At 37.4% G+C, this 25,831-nt stretch overlaps 1 protein-coding gene across 2 annotated transcripts in view; it reads right to left on the reverse strand.

Annotated features, from left to right (window-relative positions):
- Positions 1-25,831, reverse strand: part of ldlrap1b (low density lipoprotein receptor adaptor protein 1b) — a 63,973-nt gene that overhangs the window by 6,696 nt on the left and 31,446 nt on the right. For both annotated transcript variants that reach the window (XM_067421476.1, XM_067421478.1), the window contains exons 2-8: positions 22,169-22,311; positions 19,745-19,857; positions 15,755-15,869; positions 15,498-15,570; positions 7,354-7,449; positions 4,558-4,670; positions 4,120-4,154 (exon numbers count right to left, since the gene is read on the reverse strand). In XM_067421476.1, the coding sequence (XP_067277577.1) occupies positions 4,120-4,154; positions 4,558-4,670; positions 7,354-7,449; positions 15,498-15,570; positions 15,755-15,869; positions 19,745-19,857; positions 22,169-22,311 (688 nt within the window). The remainder of the gene's footprint in view (positions 1-4,119; positions 4,155-4,557; positions 4,671-7,353; positions 7,450-15,497; positions 15,571-15,754; positions 15,870-19,744; positions 19,858-22,168; positions 22,312-25,831) is intronic.

Genomic DNA, 25,831 nt, shown 5'->3' on the forward strand with positions numbered 1-25,831 from the left:
TCTTAAAGAAGCTCAAACGTGATGCGTAACACGAGAATGAACCTCATTGGTTCTTGAGGAAGCTCAAACGTGATGCGTAACACGAGAATGAACCTCATTGGTTCTTGAGGAAGCTCAAACGTGATGCGTAACACGAGAATGAACCTCACTGGTTCTTGAGGAAGCTCAAACGTGATGCGCAACACGAGAATGAACCTCATTGGTTCTTGAGGAAGCTCAAACATGATGCGTAACATGAGAATGAACCTCACTGGTTCTTGAAGAAGCTCAAACGTGATGCGGAACACGAGAATAAACCTCACTGGTTCTTGAGGAAGCTCAAACGTGATGCGCAACACGAGAATGAACCTCATTGGTTCTTGAGGAAGCTCAAACATGATGCGTAACATGAGAATGAACCTCACTGGTTCTTGAAGAAGCTCAAACGTGATGCGGAACACGAGAATGAACCTCACTGGTTCTTGAGGAAGCTCAAACGTGATGCGCAACACGAGAATGAACCTCATTGGTTCTTGAGGAAGCTCAAACATGATGCGTAACATGAGAATGAACATCACTGGTTCTTGAAGAAGCTCAAACGTGATGCGGAACACGAGAATGAACCTCATTGGTTCTTGAGGAAGCTCAAACGTGATGCGGAACACGAGAATGAACCTCATTGGTTCTTGAGGAAGCTCAAACGTGATGCGTAACACGAGAATGAACCTCACTGGTTCTTGAGGAAGCTCAAACGTGATGCATAACATGAGAATGAACCTCATTGGTTCTTGAGGAAGCTCATACGAGATGCGTAACACGAGAATGAACCTCATTGGTTCTCGAGAAGCTCAAACGTGATGCGTAACACGAGAATGAACCTCATTGGTTCTCACATGTCAAGCTAACATGCCTGAGCTTCCGTAATATAAAACGATCTTCTTCAGAAAATTTGGACTAAACAGCTCAACTCAATGACAGTTGTGTAGCTGTCGATGGAGGGGCAGAAATCTCTCATATTTCATCAAAAATATTTGTTTAGAAAATCAACTAAAGTCTTACGGGTTTGGAACGACATGAGGGCGTGTAATTAATGACAGAATTTCCATTTTTGGGTGATTTAACGCTAACTATTATTAGTGGTGTTTGACTATTCCTTACATTTAGGATTAAAGATTTGAACAAACTCCTAAGCATTAAACTTGAAGTGTATAACCAGTGTCGTTATTGTTAACTAAAACTATAAAAAATTGTTTTCAGTTCCTGAAGTAAAGCTTTAATTCAACTTATTTGAGTCAGTTAGTTACTAAAGTACTAAAATTACTTATAAAAATAAGCTAAAAGCTAACAGAACTGACAAAAGCACATTTACTAAAACATTAGAATAATACATAAAACTTTAAAAATGCAAAGTTAATTACAATAAAACAAATACTATCCACACAAGGTTCTTATTTAAATACATAGTAAATATTAAATATTTATATAGTCACAATCTTAAAATATACAGCACCATCATCTGCTCTACTTAACCTCAAGACTGCAAATAATGCAACTTTAAAATGTGTTTCTTTATATTGGGCCAAGAGGTCAATCTGACTTTAGATCTTCTATGGTTGGATGTAGCAATTTCATTTTAGTTTTGCATCAAGCATACAGTAATGAACAGAAATGGTAAATTATGACCATAATATCTCTCCGCCCCACTGTGTTTTGGATGATAAACCATCACATGATAAAACAGCTTTGGGGTTTGATGGAAAGCACTTCAATAGTCTTTAATCAGAGATTTACTCGATCCCCAATTCATCCTTGATTGGAAAAGTTCTTGCATGTCAGAGATCTAGAGCGTCTCTCCTCACACTTACAGGGTGAAAGCATGTTAAATGGAGATTAACGAAGTACTGCGTTTGATTAAAAGCCAGCGCTTTTAATTATTGCTCGCGACAAACAATCAGCGACGAGCGGAGATGGACTGAACCCCCACTGCTGTAAAACAGCTCATCTCATGTCGGCTAATCTCTCGGGAACGGCACTCTGTGTGTGTGTCTGGATGAATAATGACCATCGTTACAAATCGTTAAACAGCTGTTGTTTGGTTTGCAGAATAATATGACTGCTAATTAGTGTCATTACGATGCCATGGTATGCAAATAATAGTCCTTTAAAACATGACCTAATCATTCAGCATCGCAACCGCATGGGCTGTGTGTATAGGCAAGCATGAACTCGCCTATTATCCCAATAAAAATCATATTCTTTTAAAGGGATCATATTAAGAGGGATCCAATTATCCTTAATATTTTGAAATTGATACTGGAGTTTGTAATTTTCCAATTTTAAAATACAATCTCCTGTCTGAGCTTGTATACAACTTGTATTCTGTGGCAATAATCAAAGCACATGCCAAATTCAAGAGTTCATAAAAAATGGCTGGTTGATTAAAAATGGTTAAAAATCTTGTTTATGTTAGAGGTTTAGATGGTGTACCATTGGCCATTGTCCGATTTAACACACCCCAGAACAAGTCTGAGAAACGCCACCCTGAACTTGGCAGACGATGCAATATGGCTCATTCTATAGTATGCCATATGCAAAGTTCAAGGGTCTATAAAGTAAAAAATGTTGAGGTTTTAGATTTGTGTAGACTGTGTTTTCATCTCATATTGTTATATTTAATGCCACCTTTAACACTGCAGTGAAATGCCACCCCAAATTGGGCAGAGGATGCAGTATGATGGCTTGTTCTGTATTATGCCACATGTCCAAGCATCCATTAAAAAAGATTGATATAATAAAAATGTGGATTTCATTAGAGACTTAAGCCACGTTTCGACCGCAGGAACTTTGGGGTGGTACTCGGTGTGTTTAGACCGCAGGAACCAGGGTCTAAATGAAGTTACGGGTAAATATTTCCCCCTCCAAACGGCCCTGCTCGCGAGGTAGCACTTTTTCAAAGTTCAGGAACTTTCGAGGGCGGGACTTGGGCTCTGAACATGCTGATTGGTTTAGCTCACGCAGCATTTTATTTCAACCGGCATTTTTAAAAGTCTTTTGCGAGGTTCGGTCTACGTTTCTCATTTTTCTGAGGGGTAAACTTTTTATTTCGTAAGTTATGAAGATAATGTTGGAGTAATGACGCAGCGTATATTGCCCCAGGCAGTTTTTACTTTAACTGCGCCTGACAGAAGATTTTTTTTTTTCCTGAGATGATTATTACACTTTACAGATAAATCGCTTATTATATAATACTGTATTAGTCCTGGTGGCCGTTAAGAGTTGCTATGGTCGTATGGTATATGACTTTATGATTGCGATTGAAAGTCATCACATGTAAACACCAGATCGGTTTAGATAACGTCTCATGTAAACAGTCCACTAAATCTTTCAACTGGTACACGCAAAAATGGGGGGGGGGGGAGTTCCTGTAAAAAAGTTCCTGGTACAAATTGTTCCGGGTAATTTTGGTGGAAACGGGGCTTTAGATTCATTATCATCCCCAAAGTTCAGATTTTATGCGCACATAAGCAAGGTTGAGAAAAGCTGCCCTGAATTGGGCAGAGGATGCAATATGATTGCTCATTCTGTATTATCCCCATGTCCATAAAAAAAGACTGATACAGTTCTTATTTGCATCTTATGAATAAGCTCAGCAAAGCACTGTTATTATTTCTAACTTAAATGTTTTGTTGTTTTTGTTTTAAAGAGTTAAACACGGATTTTCTGAAACTCAAGCATGAAATGTGGCATTCTGCTTTTCAGGAGTTATTGAGGTGTCAACCAGGGAAAGTCTTTAAAGAAACAGTTTGACAATTTGTTACACAATTCCTGCCCCTCTGTGTCAACTCAAGATGTCTTTTTTCTTTTTTATGGAATACAGGAACAGTGAGTGGAGCATAAAAATAGTCTGGTTTACGTAAGACCAACCAAAAAGAGTTTATTCTCAGAGCTGAACACGTCCATCACAAATACCGCTGTGGTCACATAATGGAGCACCAGGAATAGTCGTGCCCTATACTCCACATCTGTGCCAAAGTTACAGTGAGCTCTATTAAAATTCACTGTGCATGGCGTTATGGGGTAAAAGTGCAGTTTGGTATATCAGTTATATTGAGAGATTATTCCAGATATCACTTTACTAACCTTGAGAAAGCCTCATCTAGACCATCCTCAAGTTCCTGCAAAAGACAGAGATTAAAGAGCTCTCATTAATACAGCCATAACTAACGGGCCGTTGAACACACTCCCTTATTTACAAAGTTAAATATTAATATAAATTAATTTATAAATAAACAATTCATTTAATAATTAAAGCATTGGCATGTAGACTCAACAAATATTGTTGACGCTTGGACAATAAACTAAAATATTACATTGATTCATTAATTTGGATCAGTGAGTTGTGATGGTTTTCTCCTGTCAGTAGCTGCTGCGTGACATTTTCAGTACCAGATCTTTTATGGATAAAGATTTTAATTAAGTCTAATTATTATTATTGAATTATTCAGATCAGTTTGTGGATATTCTGACACATGCATGAATGCCTAAGAAGTACATTTGGTGTGTGTGTGTGTGTCTTACCCATACAGTGTTGTTGTTCTCTGTGCTGAGGTTCGGTACAGGGTGTGTGGCGTCTTTTCCTGAGTGATCTTTTATTCCACATTCAAAGTCTAGCAGATCCCCAGTGGCCACCTCTACACACACACACACACACACACACACACACACACACACACACACACACACACACACACACACACACACACACACACACACACACACACACACACACACACACACACACACACAATACAAATAATGATAAATGACAAAAATATATAGATAAATAAAAAACAATATTGTGAAATTTCATTTTTTATAATAACTTTTCTACTTGAATATATTTTAAAAATCTAATTCATTCCTGTGATGCAAAGCTGATTTTTCCACTTGTGGTGGATGGATGGATGGGTGGGTGGATGGATGGATGGATGGATGGATGGATGGATGGATGGATGTTCCTAATTCTGATTGAACCTGTTGACAAACGTTTCTTGGCACTCATAACCTGCCTACAGTTATGAGGCTAATGAACTACATAACTTGGCAGATTAATTAATTAATTTAATTGCACTTTCAACAGGCTTAGACCTCCTGGAGCAACACAATGTGATCACACACACAATGTTTATAGCTCATAAATCAGCCGAACAGTGTCTTTTCACATCTCCACGCCTGCAGAGATCCTACAGATCTGTGCATGTAGAGAATGAGTCGACGCTCTTCTCAACATCGAGCTGTGACACGCTTCACAGACTCCAGTCAAACAAAAGCTCCATCACATCACCTGCTATCCTGAGCCGTTAAACGTGTCCATCTCTGTCCTGGTCTCATATTTCATGAGCAGAGTTCAGCCGCTGTGTGTGTGTAGGCTAAAAGAATCATGTTTCTGATATCTGATGGGATTTACGAACACACAGTCCTTTATTCATGCACACACACGTCTGTCTCACGGCACATGGATCACTGGTCCTCAAGGGTTCCTTCGTTCTCTGAACTCTGCCGTCCAAGATTATTTCTGTAACCTGGCAACATGACAACCATCCGGGGTCCTTTGGCACCCTTACAAACTGCACCATAGTCCAGGGATGGGGTCAGATGATAATACACTTTACACCATAAACACTTTATAGATGAAATAAACTGATCTAATAACTGATGATCTTTACAGTGGAACTAAAATCAACTGCACGGATGCATCATTGTCCTGTCTTCACTGTGAAGCTGCTTTGAAACATTCTGTATAAAGCGCTATATAAATAAAGATTACTTGGCATGGTATTATTATCGAAATTCTTGCTGGATGGCTCAAAGGAGATTAGGCTGGCATGTTGTAACCAAAAAACCTGTACAAACTTAATTAGCACTACCAAGCAACAAAGAGTGAACTTAATATAACATCTTTTATTGTGTCTTTCCGATGTCCAACAGTAAACACATCTAGAACTGGATTGATCACATCAACAGAGAATACACTACCACTCAAAAGCTTGGGTTCGTGAATTTTTTTAATGTTTTTGAAATCATCAATCTTATGGTCCCCAAGGCTGCATTTATTTAATCAAAAATACAGTAAAAATTGTAATATTGTGAAATATTATTACAATTTCAGGGCTCCAGACTGCCGGTGCAGGAAAATTAATACTATGTTATTATAATCATGTTTAGCTGTGTCTCATTTCAGAAGGCTGCGTCCACCGGAGGTCGCATTTGAAGGCTGCATACGTCATAAGGCCGTCTTATTTCAAAAAAAGTGAGTAGGACTCTCCAAATGCGACCTCCGAATGCGTCCTTCTTTCACGGGATGTCGGAGTGTGCATGAAATGTAGCCTTCGCGGCTGGAGATAACCCACAATTCTTTCAATATTTTTTAATATTACATGAAAAAACTGCCACTGCCAGATATACATGCGAGCGTAGGTGTGGTGTTTAAAATGTACGTTTCGTAAGCTCGTTTTTGTTTTTAAAGCTCTATTACCTCAAACAGATAGTTGTGGTTAACAGGATTACAACGCTTTAGTGCTTTTTAAACGTTTAGAACAGTTCATTGCTGTCAAGACAAGAAACATTTCATAGTAATTTTCAAGTTATCGTTTTCATTAATATAAACTGGCGTGAGTGCGCAACGAGGCTGAACGTGTTAGCATAGCAACGTGATACTTCCTGCCTGTGTGTCCTACGAAGGACGTCTGGTTTATTTCTGATTAAGGACGCTCCCTATACTGCATCCTACACAGGACGTGTCCTCCGAAAGATGCAGCATTCGAAATTTAACGAAATGAGACACAGCTAGTGATAAATATTTGTCTCTCCACACTGAAAGTGAGAATACTATGAAACACAACACAATCAGAGCCAATAAGAACCCATGTCAGTTATGTGTTTAAACCAATGAGATTCCACTGTGGGTGGAGCTACAGAGCAACACCATAGAAACAGGACACAACTGATTGTGGCATTTAATGACTGGTTAGGAAAAACTGCATCGATTTAAATGGAAGATTTGTGTGTGTGTGTGTGTGTGTGTGTGTGTCCTTGTTTATATTAAATTGTGGGGACCAAATGTCCCCATAAGGATCGTAAAACCTGAGATTACCTACATTTTGGGGACCAGCCAACCGTCCCCACTTTTCAAAAGGCTTATAAATCATAAAAAATTGAGAAAGTAAAAATGCTGAATGTTTCCTATGATGGGTATAAAAAACATTATGTCGATGGGGAGTCCCCACAAAGATAGTGAACCAGACGTGTGTGTGTGTGTGTGTGTGTGTGTGTGTGTGTGTGTGTGTGTGTGTGTGTGTGTTTGTGTGTGTTCACCTCCTCCTTTCGTGCTGCCCAGACTGGCTAAACTCTCGGACTGAGAGCTGCTGGCCGCCTCTCCATCTGATCCACATTTCACCTGCTTCTCTTTCTCTGAAAACGAGGGTTTAAAAACAGAAATGTAAAGCTTGTATTATTGTTAATACACTTGCATAAACCATTCAGTTCTTTATTTGAAATTCTGTGAAATTCTACATTGCTTTTTCTTTACTCTTTTTGCTTATCATCTTATAATTTAAACTATTTATGACATGAAACGGGAATTTGAAGTTGTCAAATGCCAAATGCAAGCAATAAATAAACACAATAAAATTAATTAAACATAAATAAATAAATAAACCATAAATAAAAAATAAATCCATCCCCCAATAAATAATATTCATAATTTAAAAATGCACTACATATATATATATATATATATATATATATATATATATATATATATATATATATATATATATATATATATATATATATATATATATATATATATATATACACACACACACATATATACATATATATATTTTTTTTTTTTATGGAGATTTTTTTATTTATATTTCAGGTTTAAGTATATTTAAATATGTATGGTCACAACTATTCAAGAGTAAGGACATTATTTTAATAATTTTACTTGATAATTATCAAACATTTTTGTTGTTTTCAAAATAAGCAAAAGCAGGAACAAAGCACATCACAGACAAGAACATGCTCAAAGGTGGGTGCTCGACAAAAGAAATAATAAAAAAAAAGCACCAAAATATGCAAAAAAATAATAATAGTGGACTCAAACACGGGTCGAGCAACACAGGCTCTTCGTCACTAAAACTTTTTCAGCAAACCTTTACACTCACAGGATCACATGACCTTTAAAAAAAATCATGGAACACAAAAGAAAAAGAAAAAAATAATAAATAATAAATGTGAAAGTCACATTTTAAACATGCATTAATAATAATAACAAAAATATCTGCATAAACCAAAAAAAAAATCTAAAGAAACGAACACCTATCAAAATCTTCATTTAATCCCCTAGGTGGTACAGTTTCTAATGTATCAATCCAAAAGGTCTCTTGTATCAAAAGTAAATTATTACTGTCACCTCGACGCAGTGGATATTTAACATCTTCTAATCCTACATTTTTTAAAGCAGAGACCGAATGTCTAAAAATTGTGACCCTGGACCACAAAACCAGTCATAATTCGCATTGGTATTTGTGGCAATAGCCACCAATGCATTGGTCAAAATTATCTACTTTTTTTAAATACCATAAATACTTAGGATATTAAGTAAAGATCATGTTCCATGAAGATATTTTGTAAATGTCCTACCATAAATATATCATAAATGTATTATTAGTAATAATATGCATTGCTAAGGACTTCATTTGGACAACTTTAAAGGCGATTATCTCAATATTTCGATTTTTTTGCACCCTCAGATTCCAGATTTTCAAATAGTTGTATCTCAGCCAAATGTTTTCCTATCCTAAAAGATTATTTATTAAGCTTTCAGATAATGTATAAATCTCAATTTTAAAAAAAACAACAACTCTTATGACTGGTTTTGTGGTCCAGGGTCACAATTACCAAAGTGCTAAACTACCGGACTAAATAAATCTTGGCTTCTGATAACGCAATGATGTTCAGAAATATGGGTTCTAGATTAAATACTTTGGAGCTTTGGTGTGCCAACTTTTTTTTCTTCTATTTTATGTTTTCAAAATAAAAAATACCAGCATTAATAAATAGAATACATTTTTAATAATTTGGCTACAGTATTAGGATTAAAAATGGTTAAAATATTTCAATATTAAAATTATTACATTTTATCTTTGACATCCTTATTGGTCACTGACCTACTTAATTTTATATATTTATTTATCAGCACACCATTTTTATCTTGAAAATTTGATTCATATGCTTTTATACGTATTCATATTTAAACGTTTGTTAAATATGTATTAATGAAAGAGGTCAGGGAGTATAAATGTGCATCAGCTCCAGGAGAAGCCATTTGAATATTTTACACATGCAGCACTAAACTGTGCCGTGGACTTGATCTCTGCCTGAATGAACGAAATGGAAATGAAACCCTGGATGCTCAGAGAGCCTCCTTTTAGGAGGAAGTGTGTATTCTGACTATAGTAGAGCAGCTATAGAGGGAAGTCATGAGCACGCTGAAGTTCTCAGACCTCGTTCCTGCAGTATCATAGTGCTGCTGTTAGTACTTCTGTGGTTACCATAAACCATCACAATAAAGGGGTTTTAATTCACTCTCTAAACCTCAGGATGTGGTGAACTGGAAGGACCAATTTATGTCCATAGATCAGCTCATGTTGTCATGAAATAAATAAACTGATAAATCTCATCATTTTGAATTAAACTTAAACAAACCAGATGATCGGTTCCTGCAGCAACCGTCAGGTACAGAGAGATGAAATTAGTAAATCTCTACAGGCCTCAGGACACACGCACGTACGCATGGACGCACGCACACACACACACACAGGCATGTTCAAACATGCAGTAAATTGCATATGTTCTGTACGACAGGAGCTGCTCCACTTCCCCTGCACTAAAATCTCTTTCTTGTCCTCTATCCCTGCATGAAAAAGAAAATATACAGTTGTACATAATAATTGGTCTACAAGCCAATGCCATTTCTAAAGTTAGAAATACACGCACATTCATAAGGATGGGGCAATATAGATAAAAAAAAATCTATCTTGTGTATCTTTTTTTTAAACATTTATTTATTTGCTCTGAAACTACTTTAAACGGGTGTTTTTGCCGATTAAATTCAAAATGTATGATTCAAGAAATAAGCAAGTAAAAATTCTAGTTTAAAATAATAAATGCATGTTTTACACTACTAAATAAGCACAGCTTTACACCTAATAAATAAAATATGAATAAATTATGAGTATTTATTATTTAATAAATATATATGTATCATTATAAGCATATTTACACACTAAATTATTTTAAAACACTTATGTAAACATAATTGATACAATCAAATCAGAATTTAGTTGCTTGTTGAATTTTTATGCTTGTTGAATCTGATACATTTTATCAGATTTATTTTTATTGACCAAACTGCTTTGAAAAGAATGAATTAAACATACTAACTTTTACTAGCGCTATTAAAACATTTCTTAAAGAGGACCTATTATGCAATAGGCATCTAACTTTTTTAGTGTGTAATGTTGCTGTTTGAGCTTAAAAAAGTTATTTCAAAGGGAGATGCTAGAACCAGGAAGTATGACAACATTAGCCTGGTTCTGTCAACTCCGCACTGGCTCCCTATTAAACATCATTTTATTGCTTATTACTTACAAAGCACTAAATAGTTTAGCTCCCCCTTGAGCGTGCTCCTCATGCATTATACTTGCGGTCTCAAAACTCTGGCCAGTTAATAACACCTAGAATATCTAAATCAACTGCAGACGGTCGATACTTTTCCTATTTAGCACCTAAACTCTGGAACAGTCTTCCTAACATTGTTCGGGAACCAGACACTTAAATCTAGACTAAAAACCCATCTCTTTAATATGGCATACACATAGAACATTATCAATTTATATTATTCAGATCAGTTAAATGATTGTTAGGCTGCATCAGCCGGAACCGGGAACACTTCCCATAACACCTGATGTACTCGTTACTCCTTATCATAAGAATAATGGACTCATCCTGAGGTTTACTGCGGTCAGCCGGATCCGGGCCGTATCTGGATCAGATGGTGGACCTGCGTGTTGACTAGACATGACCAACACATCCCTGAAGTGTTTGCTGAGCTCGTGTCAATTAGAGTCTCTGAATTTGCCTCATCGACACGTCATCCTCAATAAACCATGATACTCCGATCATTCGAATATTCATATTTAATAATTCTCAACAAACCGTGATACTCCGATCATTCGAATATTCATATTTAATAATTGTTTACTCGACACGTCATCCTCAATAAACCACGATACTCCGATCATTCGAATATTCATATTTAGTCATTGTTTACTTGAAACGTCACCCTCAATAAACCGTGATACTCTATCATTCGAATATTCATATGTAATAATTGTTTATTCAAAACTTAATCCTCAAAAAACCGTGATACTCCGATTATTAGAATATTCATATGTAATAATTGTTTATTCAACACGTGAGTGTAGGTGAGTTAGACTGCTTCAAATGTCTGTGTTTTTGCCTATGCTCATCAAGTAGCCCAAACATGATCACGTATAGTTACTATATATATTACTATATATAGAAATTGATCAATGGAGCAAGCAATGTGTAGTGCGTGTACATTTGTTTAGCTGGCCACTATATGTGTAACTTTATGTTTGTGTATTGTAAAAGCACTCCAAACAACAATACACAAAGAGTGGGGAAATATGTTGAACTAAATAAGCGCGCTTCTTCATTCAAATGCGCTACTATTCCGTGTCTTTCTATGTAAACACTAACTTAACCTGCCGTGCAAAACCAGTCCGCTTAATAACGTTACAATTGTCTACACAAACCACGCGTAAACACACACACACACGTGCACAACTGCACTTCCCACATGTACACCTTCAAAGACAAAAATACGACGATATAATTCAAGTATAAATATGTAAATAACACAAGTCGCTAAGCATATTATATAGTTAGTGTATAACTTGTACCACATAGAGACGTCCTGCTCTAGTCGTTTTTGCTGCTGCTCCTGTTCAACTGCAGCCTCTGGGTCTGATTCCGGATCATAGATGTATGGCTGTATCTGATTAAAAGCCATATTTTTATTTTGAATAAAGTTTTTTTCCCGCTGTTAGGGATGACACAGCTTTACGACGCACTCGACTCAACACAATAGCAGCAGCGAGCACACGTCATTCTTTAGCTCCGCTCACACGATACGCCCCCACCCGCTCGGCTTTTTTCGGAAAGACTCGGAACAGCGCATCTTTCTTATATAATTATTAAAAAAATAAAGACTTTTCGGAGATATGCAGGATGCAATGCTACTCTATAGGTACTCAAGATTGACATGACACTGACTGAAACTGAGTGTTTCACCCCCCCTTTAATAATTGTTAACTCGACACGCCATCCTCAATAAACCGTGATACTCCGATCATTCGAATATTCATATTCAATAATCGTTTACTCGACACGTCATCCTCAATAAACCGTGATACTCCGATCATTCGAATATTCATATTTAATAATTGTTAACTCGACACGTCATCCTCAATAAACCACGATACTCCGATCATTCGAATATTCATATTTAATAATTGTTTATTCAACACGTCATCCGCAATAAACCGTGATACTCCGATCATTCGAATATTCATATTTAATAATTGTTTATTCAACAAGTCATCCTCAATAAACCGTGATACTCGATCATTCGAATATTCATATTTAATAATTGTTTATTCAACACGTCATCCGCAATAAACCGTGATACTCCGATCATTCGAATATTCATATTTAATAATTGTTTATTCAACACGTCATCCTCAATAAACCGTGATACTCGATCATTCGAATATTCATATTTAATAATTGTTTATTCAACACGTCATCCGCAATAAACCACGATACTCCGATCATTCGAATATTCATATTCAATAATCGTTTACTCGACACGTCATCCTCAATAAACCGTGATACTCCGATCATTCGAATATTCATATTTAATAATTGTTAACTCGACACGTCATCCTCAATAAACCACGATACTCCGATAATTTGAATATTCATATTTAATAATTGTTTACTCAACACGTCATCCTCAATAAACCGTGATACTCCGATCATTCGAATATTCATATTTAATAATTGTTAACTCGACACGTCATCCTCAATAAACCACGATACTCCGATAATTTGAATATTCATATTTAATAATTGTTTATTCAACACGTCATCCGCAATAAACCGTGATACTCCGATCATTCGAATATTCATATTTAATAATTGTTTATTCAACACGTCATCCGCAATAAACCGTGATACTCCAATCATTCGAATATTCATATTTAATAATTGTTTACTCAACACGTCATCTTCAATAAACCGTGATACTCCGATCATTCGAATATTCATATTTAATAATTGTTTACTCAACACGTCATCTTCAATAAACTGTGATACTCCGATCATTCGAATATTCATATTTAATAATTGTTTACTCAACACGTCATCCTCAATAAACCGTGATACTCCGATCATTCGAATATTCATATTTAATAATTGTTTACTCAACACGTCATTCTCAATAAACTGTGATACTCCGATCATTAGAATATTCATGTTTAATAATTGTTTATACAACACGTCATCCGCAATAAACCGTGATACTCCGATCATTCGAATATTCATGTTTAATAATTGTTTATACAACACGTCATCCTCAATAAACCGTGATACTCCGATCATTCGAATATTCATATTTAATAATTGTTTACTCAACACGTCATTCTCAATAAACTGTGATACTCCGATCATTAGAATATTCATGTTTAATAATTGTTTATACAACACGTCATCCGCAATAAACCGTGATACTCTGATCATTCGAATATTCATATTTAATAATTGTTTACTCAACAAGTCATCCTCAATAAACTGTGATACTCGATCATTCGAATATTCATATTTAATAATTGTTTATTCAAAACTTAATCCTCAATAAACCGTGATACTCCGATTATTCGAATATTCATATTTAATAATTGTTTATTCAACACGTCATCCACAATAAACCGTGATACTCCGATCATTTGAATATTCATATTTAATAATTGTTTACTCAACACGTCATCCACAATAAACCATGATACTCCGATCATTTGAATATTCATATTTAATAATTGTTAACTCGACACGTCATCCTCAATAAACCGTGATACTCCGATCATTCGAATATTCATATTTAATAATTGTTTATTCAACACCTCATCCGCAATTAACCGTGATACTCCGATCATTAGAATATTCATATTTAATAATTGTTTACTCAACACGTCATTCTCAATAAACCGTGATACTCCGATCATTCGTATATTCATATTTAATAATTGCCTTACAGACACGACATGATGGCCAGAGGAGAACTGGCATCCCGACTTGGTCTGGTTTCTCCCAAGGTTTATTTTTCTTCATTATGCCAGCTGATGGCGTTTTGGTTCCTTGCCACTGTGTCCTTAGGCTTGGCTTGCTCAATTGGGGACACTAAATTTTCAACTATATTACTGATCTGCCCGCATTGTCACTAGTCAAAATGAGCTGGATAACATCATCGTTTTCTCCAGAGCAGCTGTACAGCCGAATCAAATACTGTTGCATTATATAACACTGTGAAGCTGCTTTAAAACAATCGGCATAGTAAAAGTGCTATATTTAAAAGATGACTTGACTAGACTTTATCAGTGTCACTGTTTCTGAACTCCCTGAGATGCCTCCATTGTACTCTCTAATTTTCTTTTGGGAACGAACACGTCAAAAAATGTCTAATTTAAATTATTCCCGCTTAAGCCATATACAGGATAAAGAGGCAGGGCCTGGTTGAGTTAGTTAGGAGTGTGTTAAAACTCAAGGTTATGGTAAGGGCCGGAACATATCCCAAACACTCAAAGCGGCTGACCAATCACAACAAACTCAAAGCGGCTGACCAATCACAACAAACTCAAGCCGACCAATCAGAGCACACTGTGCTTTTCGGAAGGAGGGGCTTCATAGAGACAGGAACTAAACAGAGCGTTACTGACAGATTGGAAAGAGAGGAGCTGCTAAATATTTGAAAAATAAGGTGTTTATTGAACATTCAAGCAAGGTCCTCTTTAATGAATTAATAGTCAAAAAAGGATAAAACAGAATCTCAATCAGCCCAACACAACATTAACCAATAATGTGGGTTTGGGGAGGAGCTATCACCTTTTTACGACCAATAGCAGATAAAGGGAGTGCTTGTGAAAACTGTCTGACTTCAGTTTGGTGAGCTAGAGTGTGGAAACTACACACTTCAGCTTGAAGTAGGACGCGTGTGATTTTGTGCTCAGCCCTTAACAAGACAGAGAGAATCAGGAAGTTAAACAAGAGTTGTGCTGGGATGACTAAAGTCATCGAGTGCATCGTACCTTCTTTAGCAGCCTGCCAAAACTCAAATGCCACACGGAAAGCCTGAGCCACCGTTAACGTCACCGCCTGAGCCTGAGACAGATGGGGAATAGGGAAGAGAGGTTTAAGTGCCACAACTCTTGTCATGGGGAGAAAAACAGTGCATTGGTATCCGTTTCTCTGTCAGAGGAAGTGTGGTCTTAACGTATAAATCTATTCATAGACAGAAGGAAAGACAGGGAGTGTCTCTGACACAGACATATGAACACACACTCACCACTTTCCTCTTGGTGCAGAGGTATGCGTGACACTCCAGTGTTTCGTTGCGTTGACTCTGAGCGATGTAGGCGAACACTTTATCATGCATCTTATCGGCTGTGCAGTATGATATCCTACAGACAACAAATAAGCAGTCAGTCAATCGAAAGACAACCATGTACAAATAAATCGTTTTTTTTTTCCGGTACCATTATTTCTTCCATACACTACTGTTCAAAAGTTTTGTGGGCCAGTACCAATTTCTTTTAGAAAGAAATTAATACTTTTATTCAAAAAAGATGCATTAAATTGATCAGTGAAAGTAAAGATATTTATCATGTTTCAAATAAATGCTGTTCTTTTGAAATTTCTATTCATCAAAGAACCATGAAAGAAAGATATTTTTCCACAAAAATATGAAGCAGCACAACTGTTTTCAACATTGATAATAATCATAAATGTTTCTTGAGCAGCAGATCATATCAGAATGATTTCTGAAGGATCATGTGACACTGAAGACCGGAGTAATGACGCTGAAAATACAGCTTCACAGGAATAAGTTACATTTTAAAATATATCACAATAGACAACAAAACATATAATAGGATATTAAAAGAAAATAGAATATTATATATACACCGATCAGGCATAACATTATGACAACTGACAGGTGAAGTGAATAAAACTGACTCTATCTCTTCATCACGGCACCTGTTAGTGAGTGGGATACATTAGGCAGCAAGTGAACATTTTGTCCTCAAAGTTGGCAAGCAGGAAAAATAGGCAAGCGTAAGGATTTGAGTGAGTTTGACAAGAGCCAAGTTGTAATGGCTAGACGACTGGGTCAGAGCATCTCCAAAACTGCAGCTCTTGTGGGCTGTTCCCGGTCTGCAGTGGTCAGTATCTATCAAAAGTGCTCCAAGGAAGGAACAGTGGAGAACCGGCCACAGGGTCAAGGGCAGCCAAGGCTCATTGATGCTCGTGGGGAGTGAAGGCTGGCCGGATGCGTGTGCTGACATATTTACTGTCACTTGGTCAGTGATCTAAAACTTAAAAGATTTCTGATTATTTACTAAGAAAAAAAGAAAAGAAAAAATAATCCAGATGTCTCAGATTGGTCTCTATCCAGTATAACACACCCACTAACTGTGTACATTCTCTATTATCACTCACACTCACACTCACACACTCACACACACACACACACACACACACACACACACACACACACACACACACACACACACACACACACACACACACACACACACACACACAGAGCAGAGCATGATGTCACCTCCTCTGAGATATAAAAATGTCTACAAGCAGTGCTGTGTTCTCTATGTTCAACACTCCATCAGCACTCTGACAGAAAGCTGACCCACCAAACCATAACACACACACACAAACCCACACCCACACGTGGGATAGTTTGTCTATGACTGCATGGTCTCTGGTTTCCTGTTGACAACTCTCTGTAAAGTGCAGAAAACTCATGAACTCCTCCAGTGTTGATTTCTCCCCTCGGCCTTGAGTGACAGCTGGCTCAGCCTGTCAGAGGGCGGACTCACAGCAGGAGGGGCGGGACTAATGATGGGTGACCACCATCTGTCCAGTTTCACATTTAAATACTCACTTAAACACACACACAGACACACACACACAGACACACACACACACACACGTCTTACTAAGATCTAAGATAAATGTAGTTTATACTAATTAAAAAATAAAAAAACAGGGTCAGAATTTATTTTCTTTTATGGGACAATATTTTGGCCCTGGAATCTATTTCCAGCTACCTTTTTTTCATTAATGCAATGTTTTATAAAATCGTATTAAATGTACCTCTGTTGTCATTTAATGTCAAATACTTAAAGGTGGGGTAAGTGTTATTTCAAAACTGTTTTACAAAACGGACTCGGGTCGAGTCCAATAACAAACTTGTAGCCAATAAGCAATAAGGGGCGTGTCTACTAATGATGGTGGGAAGAGAGGCTCAGTGCAGGTCATTATTCCAAACACACGACACACATGACAGACTTTAGCCGAGAACTAACATAGGCTGCATTTGCTTGAATTTGCTAGTGTGTCATGTTCACTTGTTAGTCCATTTGCGATCGTATTGTCACTCACTTCAGCGATGATAAAGACCCGTTCATTTCCACACCGTATGGAGCATCTAAAGCTCCTCACTGTCTGTTTCAACCGTCAGCTCACAAAATGTGTCTGACAAGTAAGATACTATACTCCTAATACATGTTTGTTTTCTCTTTTTATGTTCTATATAGCCCTAATCTGGTCATAATTGTAATATGTTCATTAGTTGGACTCGTGCTTGTGTAGCTCCTATGGAGTTGTCATGAGAACGGTTTCTTTTTGTGATTGCTATAACTCTAATCATGTCATAATTGTAATATGTTCGTTAGTTGGACTGTCGTGCTCGTGTGCTATTGAGCTGTTCATTCTGTCGTGCTCATGTGCTATGGAGCGGTTTGTGTTTTTGTGATAGAAGGGGTGACTTTTTCATTGAATATTCGAGCTGGATTTGTAACACAGAGATTCTGGCGTAGTCGTTGCCTGGGTTATGTATGTGTGGGGCGGAGCTATTAAAATAGGGACGAGACCCTTTTGGGGGTTTGTTTTGGTGATTTGAAATAACAATGGTTACCAGAACACACTTACCCCACCGTTAATTTAACCAATTACTTCACTTCAATCAATCAGAATATTATAGACTGTCACCAGTAACATTTTATTAATATAAACAAAAGTGATCTTTACACTGCATAGGTGGAGCAGAAGCTGCATCTGACATGCCATTGATTTTTTTATTACAAGGCATTTATGTTTATGTTTATGACTATTTAATGCTGCTCAAAAGGTGACATATGTGTATTTCATTATTTAAACAGCCTAAATAAAGTACAAAAATTATCAAATAAAAAAAACAGGAACTCATTACAGGGTCGGGCTGCAATATTATGATAAGAACCATTATTGATGCTCTTGATCTTGTAATAATGTGTGTTAATGCTGATTAATAGAACACGTTAAATCTTAACATTTAGGCTGCATCGTCCTTTTCCTTTTGATTTTAGGGTGATGTGAAGCCTGGACATGTTTTCATGAGAATTACCCACATAATTGGAGTATTGCTGGTGTAACTGGTGTGGAGAGAGAGGCTGACATCTCCCTCATGTTTATTCATGACACACACGGCACAGACTGGTTCCAATAATAGCTGGGGTCCCAGGTGAGGGTCAGAGAGTGTCTGTCTGAGCCTCAGACTCACTAAAACAGATCGATAGAGGATCCCGATTCCTGACACAAACATCTCTCTCCCTCTCTGTCCGTATGAAAACACAGCAATCTTCAGGTCACACTGCTCTAAATGATGGATGGCAGTATTTCAGGGGGCAACAAACTCTCCCCTCTTTTTTATTGCAAGACAGATGGTAGGTTATCGAAAACCAGTACATATACAGTTTTGGTTTTAGTTATTTTGTTCATACTCACACACACACACACACACACACACACACACACACACACACACACACACACACACACACACACACACACACACACACACACACACACACACACACACACACACACACACACACACACGTGTGTGTGTGTATACACCCTGACCTATCTGTGTAAAGCTCTTTAAATTATCATTGTGTATTTAATGTGCTATATTAATAAACTTGCCTTGCATATACACACACAAACATTTATATATAAATAAGTAAATGGATATATTTCATCATAACAATGATTTTAACCAATAAAAAACAAAACATTGTTTAGTATTTTGGTTTAGTATATTTAGGTCTTTGTTATGAGTTATTAAAGGTCAAAAGAACATTATGAGACCTGAAGCAGAATCCTCACGATTTCCATTTCTAGAGACAGACAGCACACACACACACACACACACACACACACACACACACCGTGTCAGACAGGGCAACATGACAAACGGCCGCAGGTGACTCACCTGTATATGGACACATTCTCTATTAGCTGGGTTGATACACTGTCGTAGAGAACGATCCCTCGAGGAGAAACCTTTAGAGTCACCTTCTGAAGCTTCTTCCCACCAACTTTAGCCTGAGAGAGAGAGAGAGAGAGAGAGAGAGAGAGAGAGAGAGAGAGAGGGGGAGAGAGAGGGAGAGAGAGAGAGAGAGAGAGAGAGAGAGAGAGAGACAGAGAGAGAGAGAGAGAGAGAGAGAGAGAGAGACAGAGAGAGAGACAGAGAGAGATAAAACTCTGCTTTATCATTTATCAAATAATATTAACTAATGTAGTTAACTAATGTTAACAAATTAAACCTTACTGTAGTGTCACCACTACAAATACTAAATTTGAAATAAGTTAAATAAATAAAAACAAATATATATATAGAAAATAAATATAAAGCTAAAGTACAATAATATCATTATTAGATACTTATATGTAAAATTAGATGTAATTTTTGCCTGAAATTAACTGCAATTATTATTATTATTATTCTGCACAATTTGACTGCTAGGAGGCTTCATTTACAGTCAAAGAACTGCTAAGCTAAAGGTAGCAATGTCATTTGTATTCTTACATTTCATCTTCAGCAAGTCAAGAAATTAAACACCTTTATAGTCAGAAGTCAAACTTATAAAGTAGGGATATTTCACATCTGGCTTTAAATGGCTCTTAAACACACACACACGCACGCACGCGCACACACACGCACGCACGCACACACGCGTACACACACACACACACACACACACACACACACACACACACACACACACCATTCGGTATGCATTTGATTTTTATTGCTGATTTGCAACAATCTGGAGTGTTTAATAACCTCAACACAACCTTACATCATGACAGGATCCAGCCTGTTCCAATACACAGAGAACCACACCCAGAAACCCCTTGAGACACACACACAGACGCACACACAGACACACACACAAAGACAAACACAGACACACAGTCCCATTAGCACCACTTACAACCCACTAGAGACAGATTTGAGCCTAAAAGCATAAAAATCTACACTTTTGTAGCATTTTTCCCCTGAAGTTCATTTAAAGGTTGTTTAGTGGCAACAATGGTTCCATGTAGAACCTTTAACATCCACGGAACCTTTCCATTACTCAAAAAGTTCTTTATAGATTTTAAAACCTTCCTCACACTAAGTAAGTGGTTCTTTTAACTCTTTCTCCACCATTAACAGAATTTTCTGGCAATCCATGTTTTTAGTGTTTGCATTAGGGGGCAAAAAAAAAATGCTGCAAGAGAAAAAGTTAAAGGAGACCTATTGTGCAAAATTCACATTTATAAGGTGTTTGAACACAGATGTGTGTCCACAGTGTGTGTAAACAACCAGCCTATAATGGTAAAAACCCACTCAATACTTTTTTTATAAACCCATCAATCATTATCGATCTCTCATACCGCGCGGTTTCACATTCCCCCATTCTCCTTCGTAAGAGTAGAAAACCCCGCCCATGACTGTTGATGATTGGCTCTTTTTAGCATGGACACACCCCTGAGTGAGAAGCACAGAGCACATTTCTGTTTACTTGCTGTATCAGCTCTCGAGTTTTACAATGTCTGCGCCAAAAAACATTACTAATGTTCTGTTGTTGGATGTACCAACGAACATAAGAGTCTCTCATAGACTCCCGGCATCGAGCCACTGAGGACTGGGGTTGAATTCCATTTTTTTTTTAAAGAGATGTGCTGAACAATGTCTGTAAAATGTTATACATTTGCGCACATTTTAGTAATGATTGCTTCACCAACAAGGACTAGTACAGCGCTAGATTTGCGAAAAAGTAATTTCTGAGGATGGGTCAATACCAATGTGTCGTGCCCTAACTTCATACCCAGAATAAGTAAGGAAGGCACTTCATATTTTGTGAATGTTTGCAAATTTCCTTTTGAATGAGCTTTCTAGAATGCTGGACGGATAATCTGACTAAAGTTACCATAGTCTCTGTCTGTATTCATCCAAAAAATGGCATTTGGGGGTAAAATGTGTGTTATTTAGGCAAGGTTACCTGCTAAAATTCGCACTCATGGGTCTTTATATCACATAATAGTCGCTTACCGCGGACATAGAAAACAACACGCACAAAAAAACGCGGACTTGGCAACACAGTGCAGTTGAGCTCTGTTGACATTTGACAATGCGTCGCTTCGTTGCTCTGATTGGTTGTAGGTCTATCCAATTGAGGTCTTTCCTGGTTCGGTTGAAACACGCCCCATAATCACAGCCCAATGGAGCAGTGAAAGACTCATATTCTGACTAGAATTGAGTATGACCACATCAGGCTACAATTTACTAGCAAATTCTGAGTGAAAATTGTTTCTACCCCAAATTCTTTTTATCATGGCTGGTTTGGTTGGTGTACATGTGTCTTACCGTGGCAACGATTCTCTTGACAGCAGCGGCCGAGAGCTCTTCTCCTTTGGGTTCCTCCACCAGCGTCATGCCTAAATACTTCAGCTGAAAGACCATCCCCTCCAGCAGCGTCTCCCGTGTGTCCGTCCAGTTCTCTGGCAGCTCTACACAGAGACACACACAGGATTAACATGTGTGCATGATGCAAACCTGGCCAAAAACGTGGCAACACAGGCAAACACACTTATAAATACTAATGTGTGAATCTCATTAAAACATATCACATTTCACCTATAAATAAAAAGAAAGGAAAAGGACATTTTACATTTATGTTTTGCATAAATTCTCAAACATTACAAACAGCACAGAAATACACTGAACACACACACACACACACACACACACACACACACACACACACACACACACACACACACACACACACACACACACATTATCTGAACAAATAAACCTGCTAAATACTAAAGCAACTCACTAAATAACATCTACATATGAAACGCATCACACAATCCTTCATTAAAACACACATCTTCAATCAGGTCTTTTATCGTCTGCTCTTTGATCGACACCTGCACCTGCAACTCATGTCCACACAAAAAACTGTTTATATCCATAATAACAGTAACCTAAATCTCAGTTAAATATGTCCACTTGGACTAATGTGAGTATGTGCTAGTGTTGCATGCATTGGTTTAAACACGGAGTATCTATTTACACTAAGGGCAAATAGCCCGCCTTGTTGGCAGCGCTTTTTACACTTAATCTGCCCACTGACGTCTGGTTGAGCCAGATACATTTTCAGAAACGCTGGATTGTCATCATTAGTAATAGTGTAGAGGTAAAGATACATGGAGGAGTTAACGCAAATCGACCAGAATTCAAATCCACCTTTTGCCGAACTCTCTCTGCTCCTGTTTCCAGGCACATATCAGATCAGAAAGGCTTTTATTTTTTAATCAAAATTAAGAAAATATTTTAAAAGTGGAAATAAAATGTTTATCAATTAGGGTTGGGGTGGGTGTAGGGAGGGTATATAATAATAATAAATATAATAATTTACGCTCTCGTTATTATTGCATACCGTTTAATCTACAATACTGAGGTGCAAATAGTATACTACATACTAGTATACTACATACAATTTATAAGTAGCATCTAACTACTATTTACACGTATTGAAAAGAAAATACTGCTATTTTAAACAGCAATATCAATGAATCTATTGATATTTGCACAGCGCAAATAGTGCCTTAAACCATGGCGGAACAGAAGAAATACTTTTGGAGTTTAACAAAGAACCAAACATGTGCAGACACCAAACAAAACAAAAACAAGAGCACATGGCCAATGAACACGATCACAAGTCATGTGCTCAAGTGAAACAAGAAACGAAATGAACATGCAGCCAATGAGAGAACAACATGACAACATGAAAGCACACAGCCAAATGAAAAAACAAGCTGTGTGCTACACAACACAAGACAGTAAGAAACACAACAACAACACAACACCACGTGCGGACAGAAAAGCATACGGGCCTAACAAATTGGAAACCGCGCGCTCACACAAGACCGACTTACACAGAGTACGAGCGAATGTCCATCCTGTGCGCTCACAACTGAAAACCACACATGACCTCCTTCCGCCATTTTACGCTAAGTATTTTATTTAATTAATACAGTATAATTTATATCACTAATCATATGCAATGTGCAATCTAAGTAAAGGGAAATGTAAAGTGACTGCATGATTCTTTGTGTAAATGTTTTAAAGGTTCACAGTATAGCAGTGGCTATTTAACAACAGAAAGTGCAGTCCATTTCATGACTGAATGACTGTTTGTTTTATATTTAACACAGTAGCGCCGATCACACAGAACGCGTTTTTGCAGCGAGAGGCGCCTTTTTTGAATGGATTTCGTTTGGCAGAGAGCGTTATGCGCGCTGCTTATGCGCCCTGGGCGCCTCGCTTTAAACCGCTTGCTGCGCCTCCCGTTTTTGAAGGAGCGCTCCGAGCGCATGAAGTTGAAAACAGTCAACTCTGAGCGGAAAAGCGTGCAACATCATCGCGCTTATGTTCTGTTGTCCAATCGAATGAATGAAGCGGCGGGTCTTCTGTTTTGTTGACCGTTACATTGATTTGACTGACAGTACAGGTGATTCGGGGGTTGCCTAGAAACATTAAAGCGCACTCGCGTTTTCGAGCCTGAAAAACGCGTTCTGTGTGATCGGACCCTAAAGCTGTATTCTATAAAGCAGTCTATTGTATAAAGTGCTATTTCAAGTAACGTTACTGAACTGCAGAGCTGGTGCATCCATATCCACATCGCTATTATCTTTCGTTCTCCTGCCACCGCTGTCAGTTTTGGTGTGTGTTTATTTTGTTACTGAGAGGAAAACATGCAGTACATTCTATCGAAACACTTCTCAGCAGCGCGGGTGGCATCAGGATGTTAAGCGAGCTCTCTGTTTCAATGTGTTTCCCGAGTATTAGATTATAACTTGGCCTATTTTGCAAACAAAATGATTCTTGTCGATTTCCTTAGTGGCTTCTTTTTAGCTGAAGCCAACATGAGTCCACACTTCAGCTCTGTGTACTGCAGGAGCGGAATAATTCTATCGTCTTGAGAGCTGGGTTTGCTAATGTAAACACTAGCGATGCACTTTCACCTTGCGCTTCTCCGGGTCCGCGTCCGTTATACGTTCTGAGATAACACTGCCATCTAGCGGTTGGGTGTTATACAGTCTGTGGTTTAAACCGAACACAAAGCCACGAATCTTGGATGTAAATAAATAAATATATAAATATCGATACAGCGTTTTTGAGAATCGATACAGTATCGCCAAACATAATATCGCGATATTCACGTTTATCGATATTTTCTTACACCCCTAGTTCTTTATTCTTTTAAATTATAAAAAAACACACAAAAAAGAAATATCGCAATATATTGCCTCTCTTACAATATCGCAATATATTGCAATATATCGTATCGTAACCCCTGTATCGTGATACATATTGTATCGCCAGATTCTTGGCAATACACAGCCCTACTTAAAACACTTTTTTTTTGGGCTCGTTTGCATTTTTAGTGTTTTACTACTTACACAATAAGTAATGATATTATTGATATACAGTGTAGAGTAAAAAAAATGTTTACCACAATTAATATTTTAATAAATAAATCTACCTCAGTTTTAATAAATTGTTCACCTGTTTGGGAAGTGTTTGTCATGTTTTGACAATAAAGGATAGTTTTAAAATTACAGTAATTACAGCAAAAATATGCCTTTAAATTTGAAAGAAATAAAGATTTTACATTTATCGTGATATTTATCGATATCGACTGATATGGAAAATTATATTGTGATAATTTTTTTGGGCCATATCTCCCAGCCCTAGTAGAAACCCTGGAGTATATTCAAATGATGCCCAAAAAAAGCACGTCTTAAACCAAATGTTAACTTGCGTTGCTCTTGGTAGATTGTGTTGGTCATTATGGAAATGATCCGGCTGCGTCTGTGTTCTTTAAAGAATGCGTTGTCAGTAGATCATGCGCAGAACTGTCCACTCCCATTGGTGCTGTTATGGCATTGTGCTCTCGCTCATTTGACCTGATTAGTAAAACTGGCCCTTAGCTCCTTACTCTTATTCACAATAATC

The sequence above is a fragment of the Pseudorasbora parva genome, chromosome 17, assembly GCF_024679245.1.
Source record: "Pseudorasbora parva isolate DD20220531a chromosome 17, ASM2467924v1, whole genome shotgun sequence".
NCBI lineage: Eukaryota > Metazoa > Chordata > Actinopteri > Cypriniformes > Gobionidae > Pseudorasbora > Pseudorasbora parva.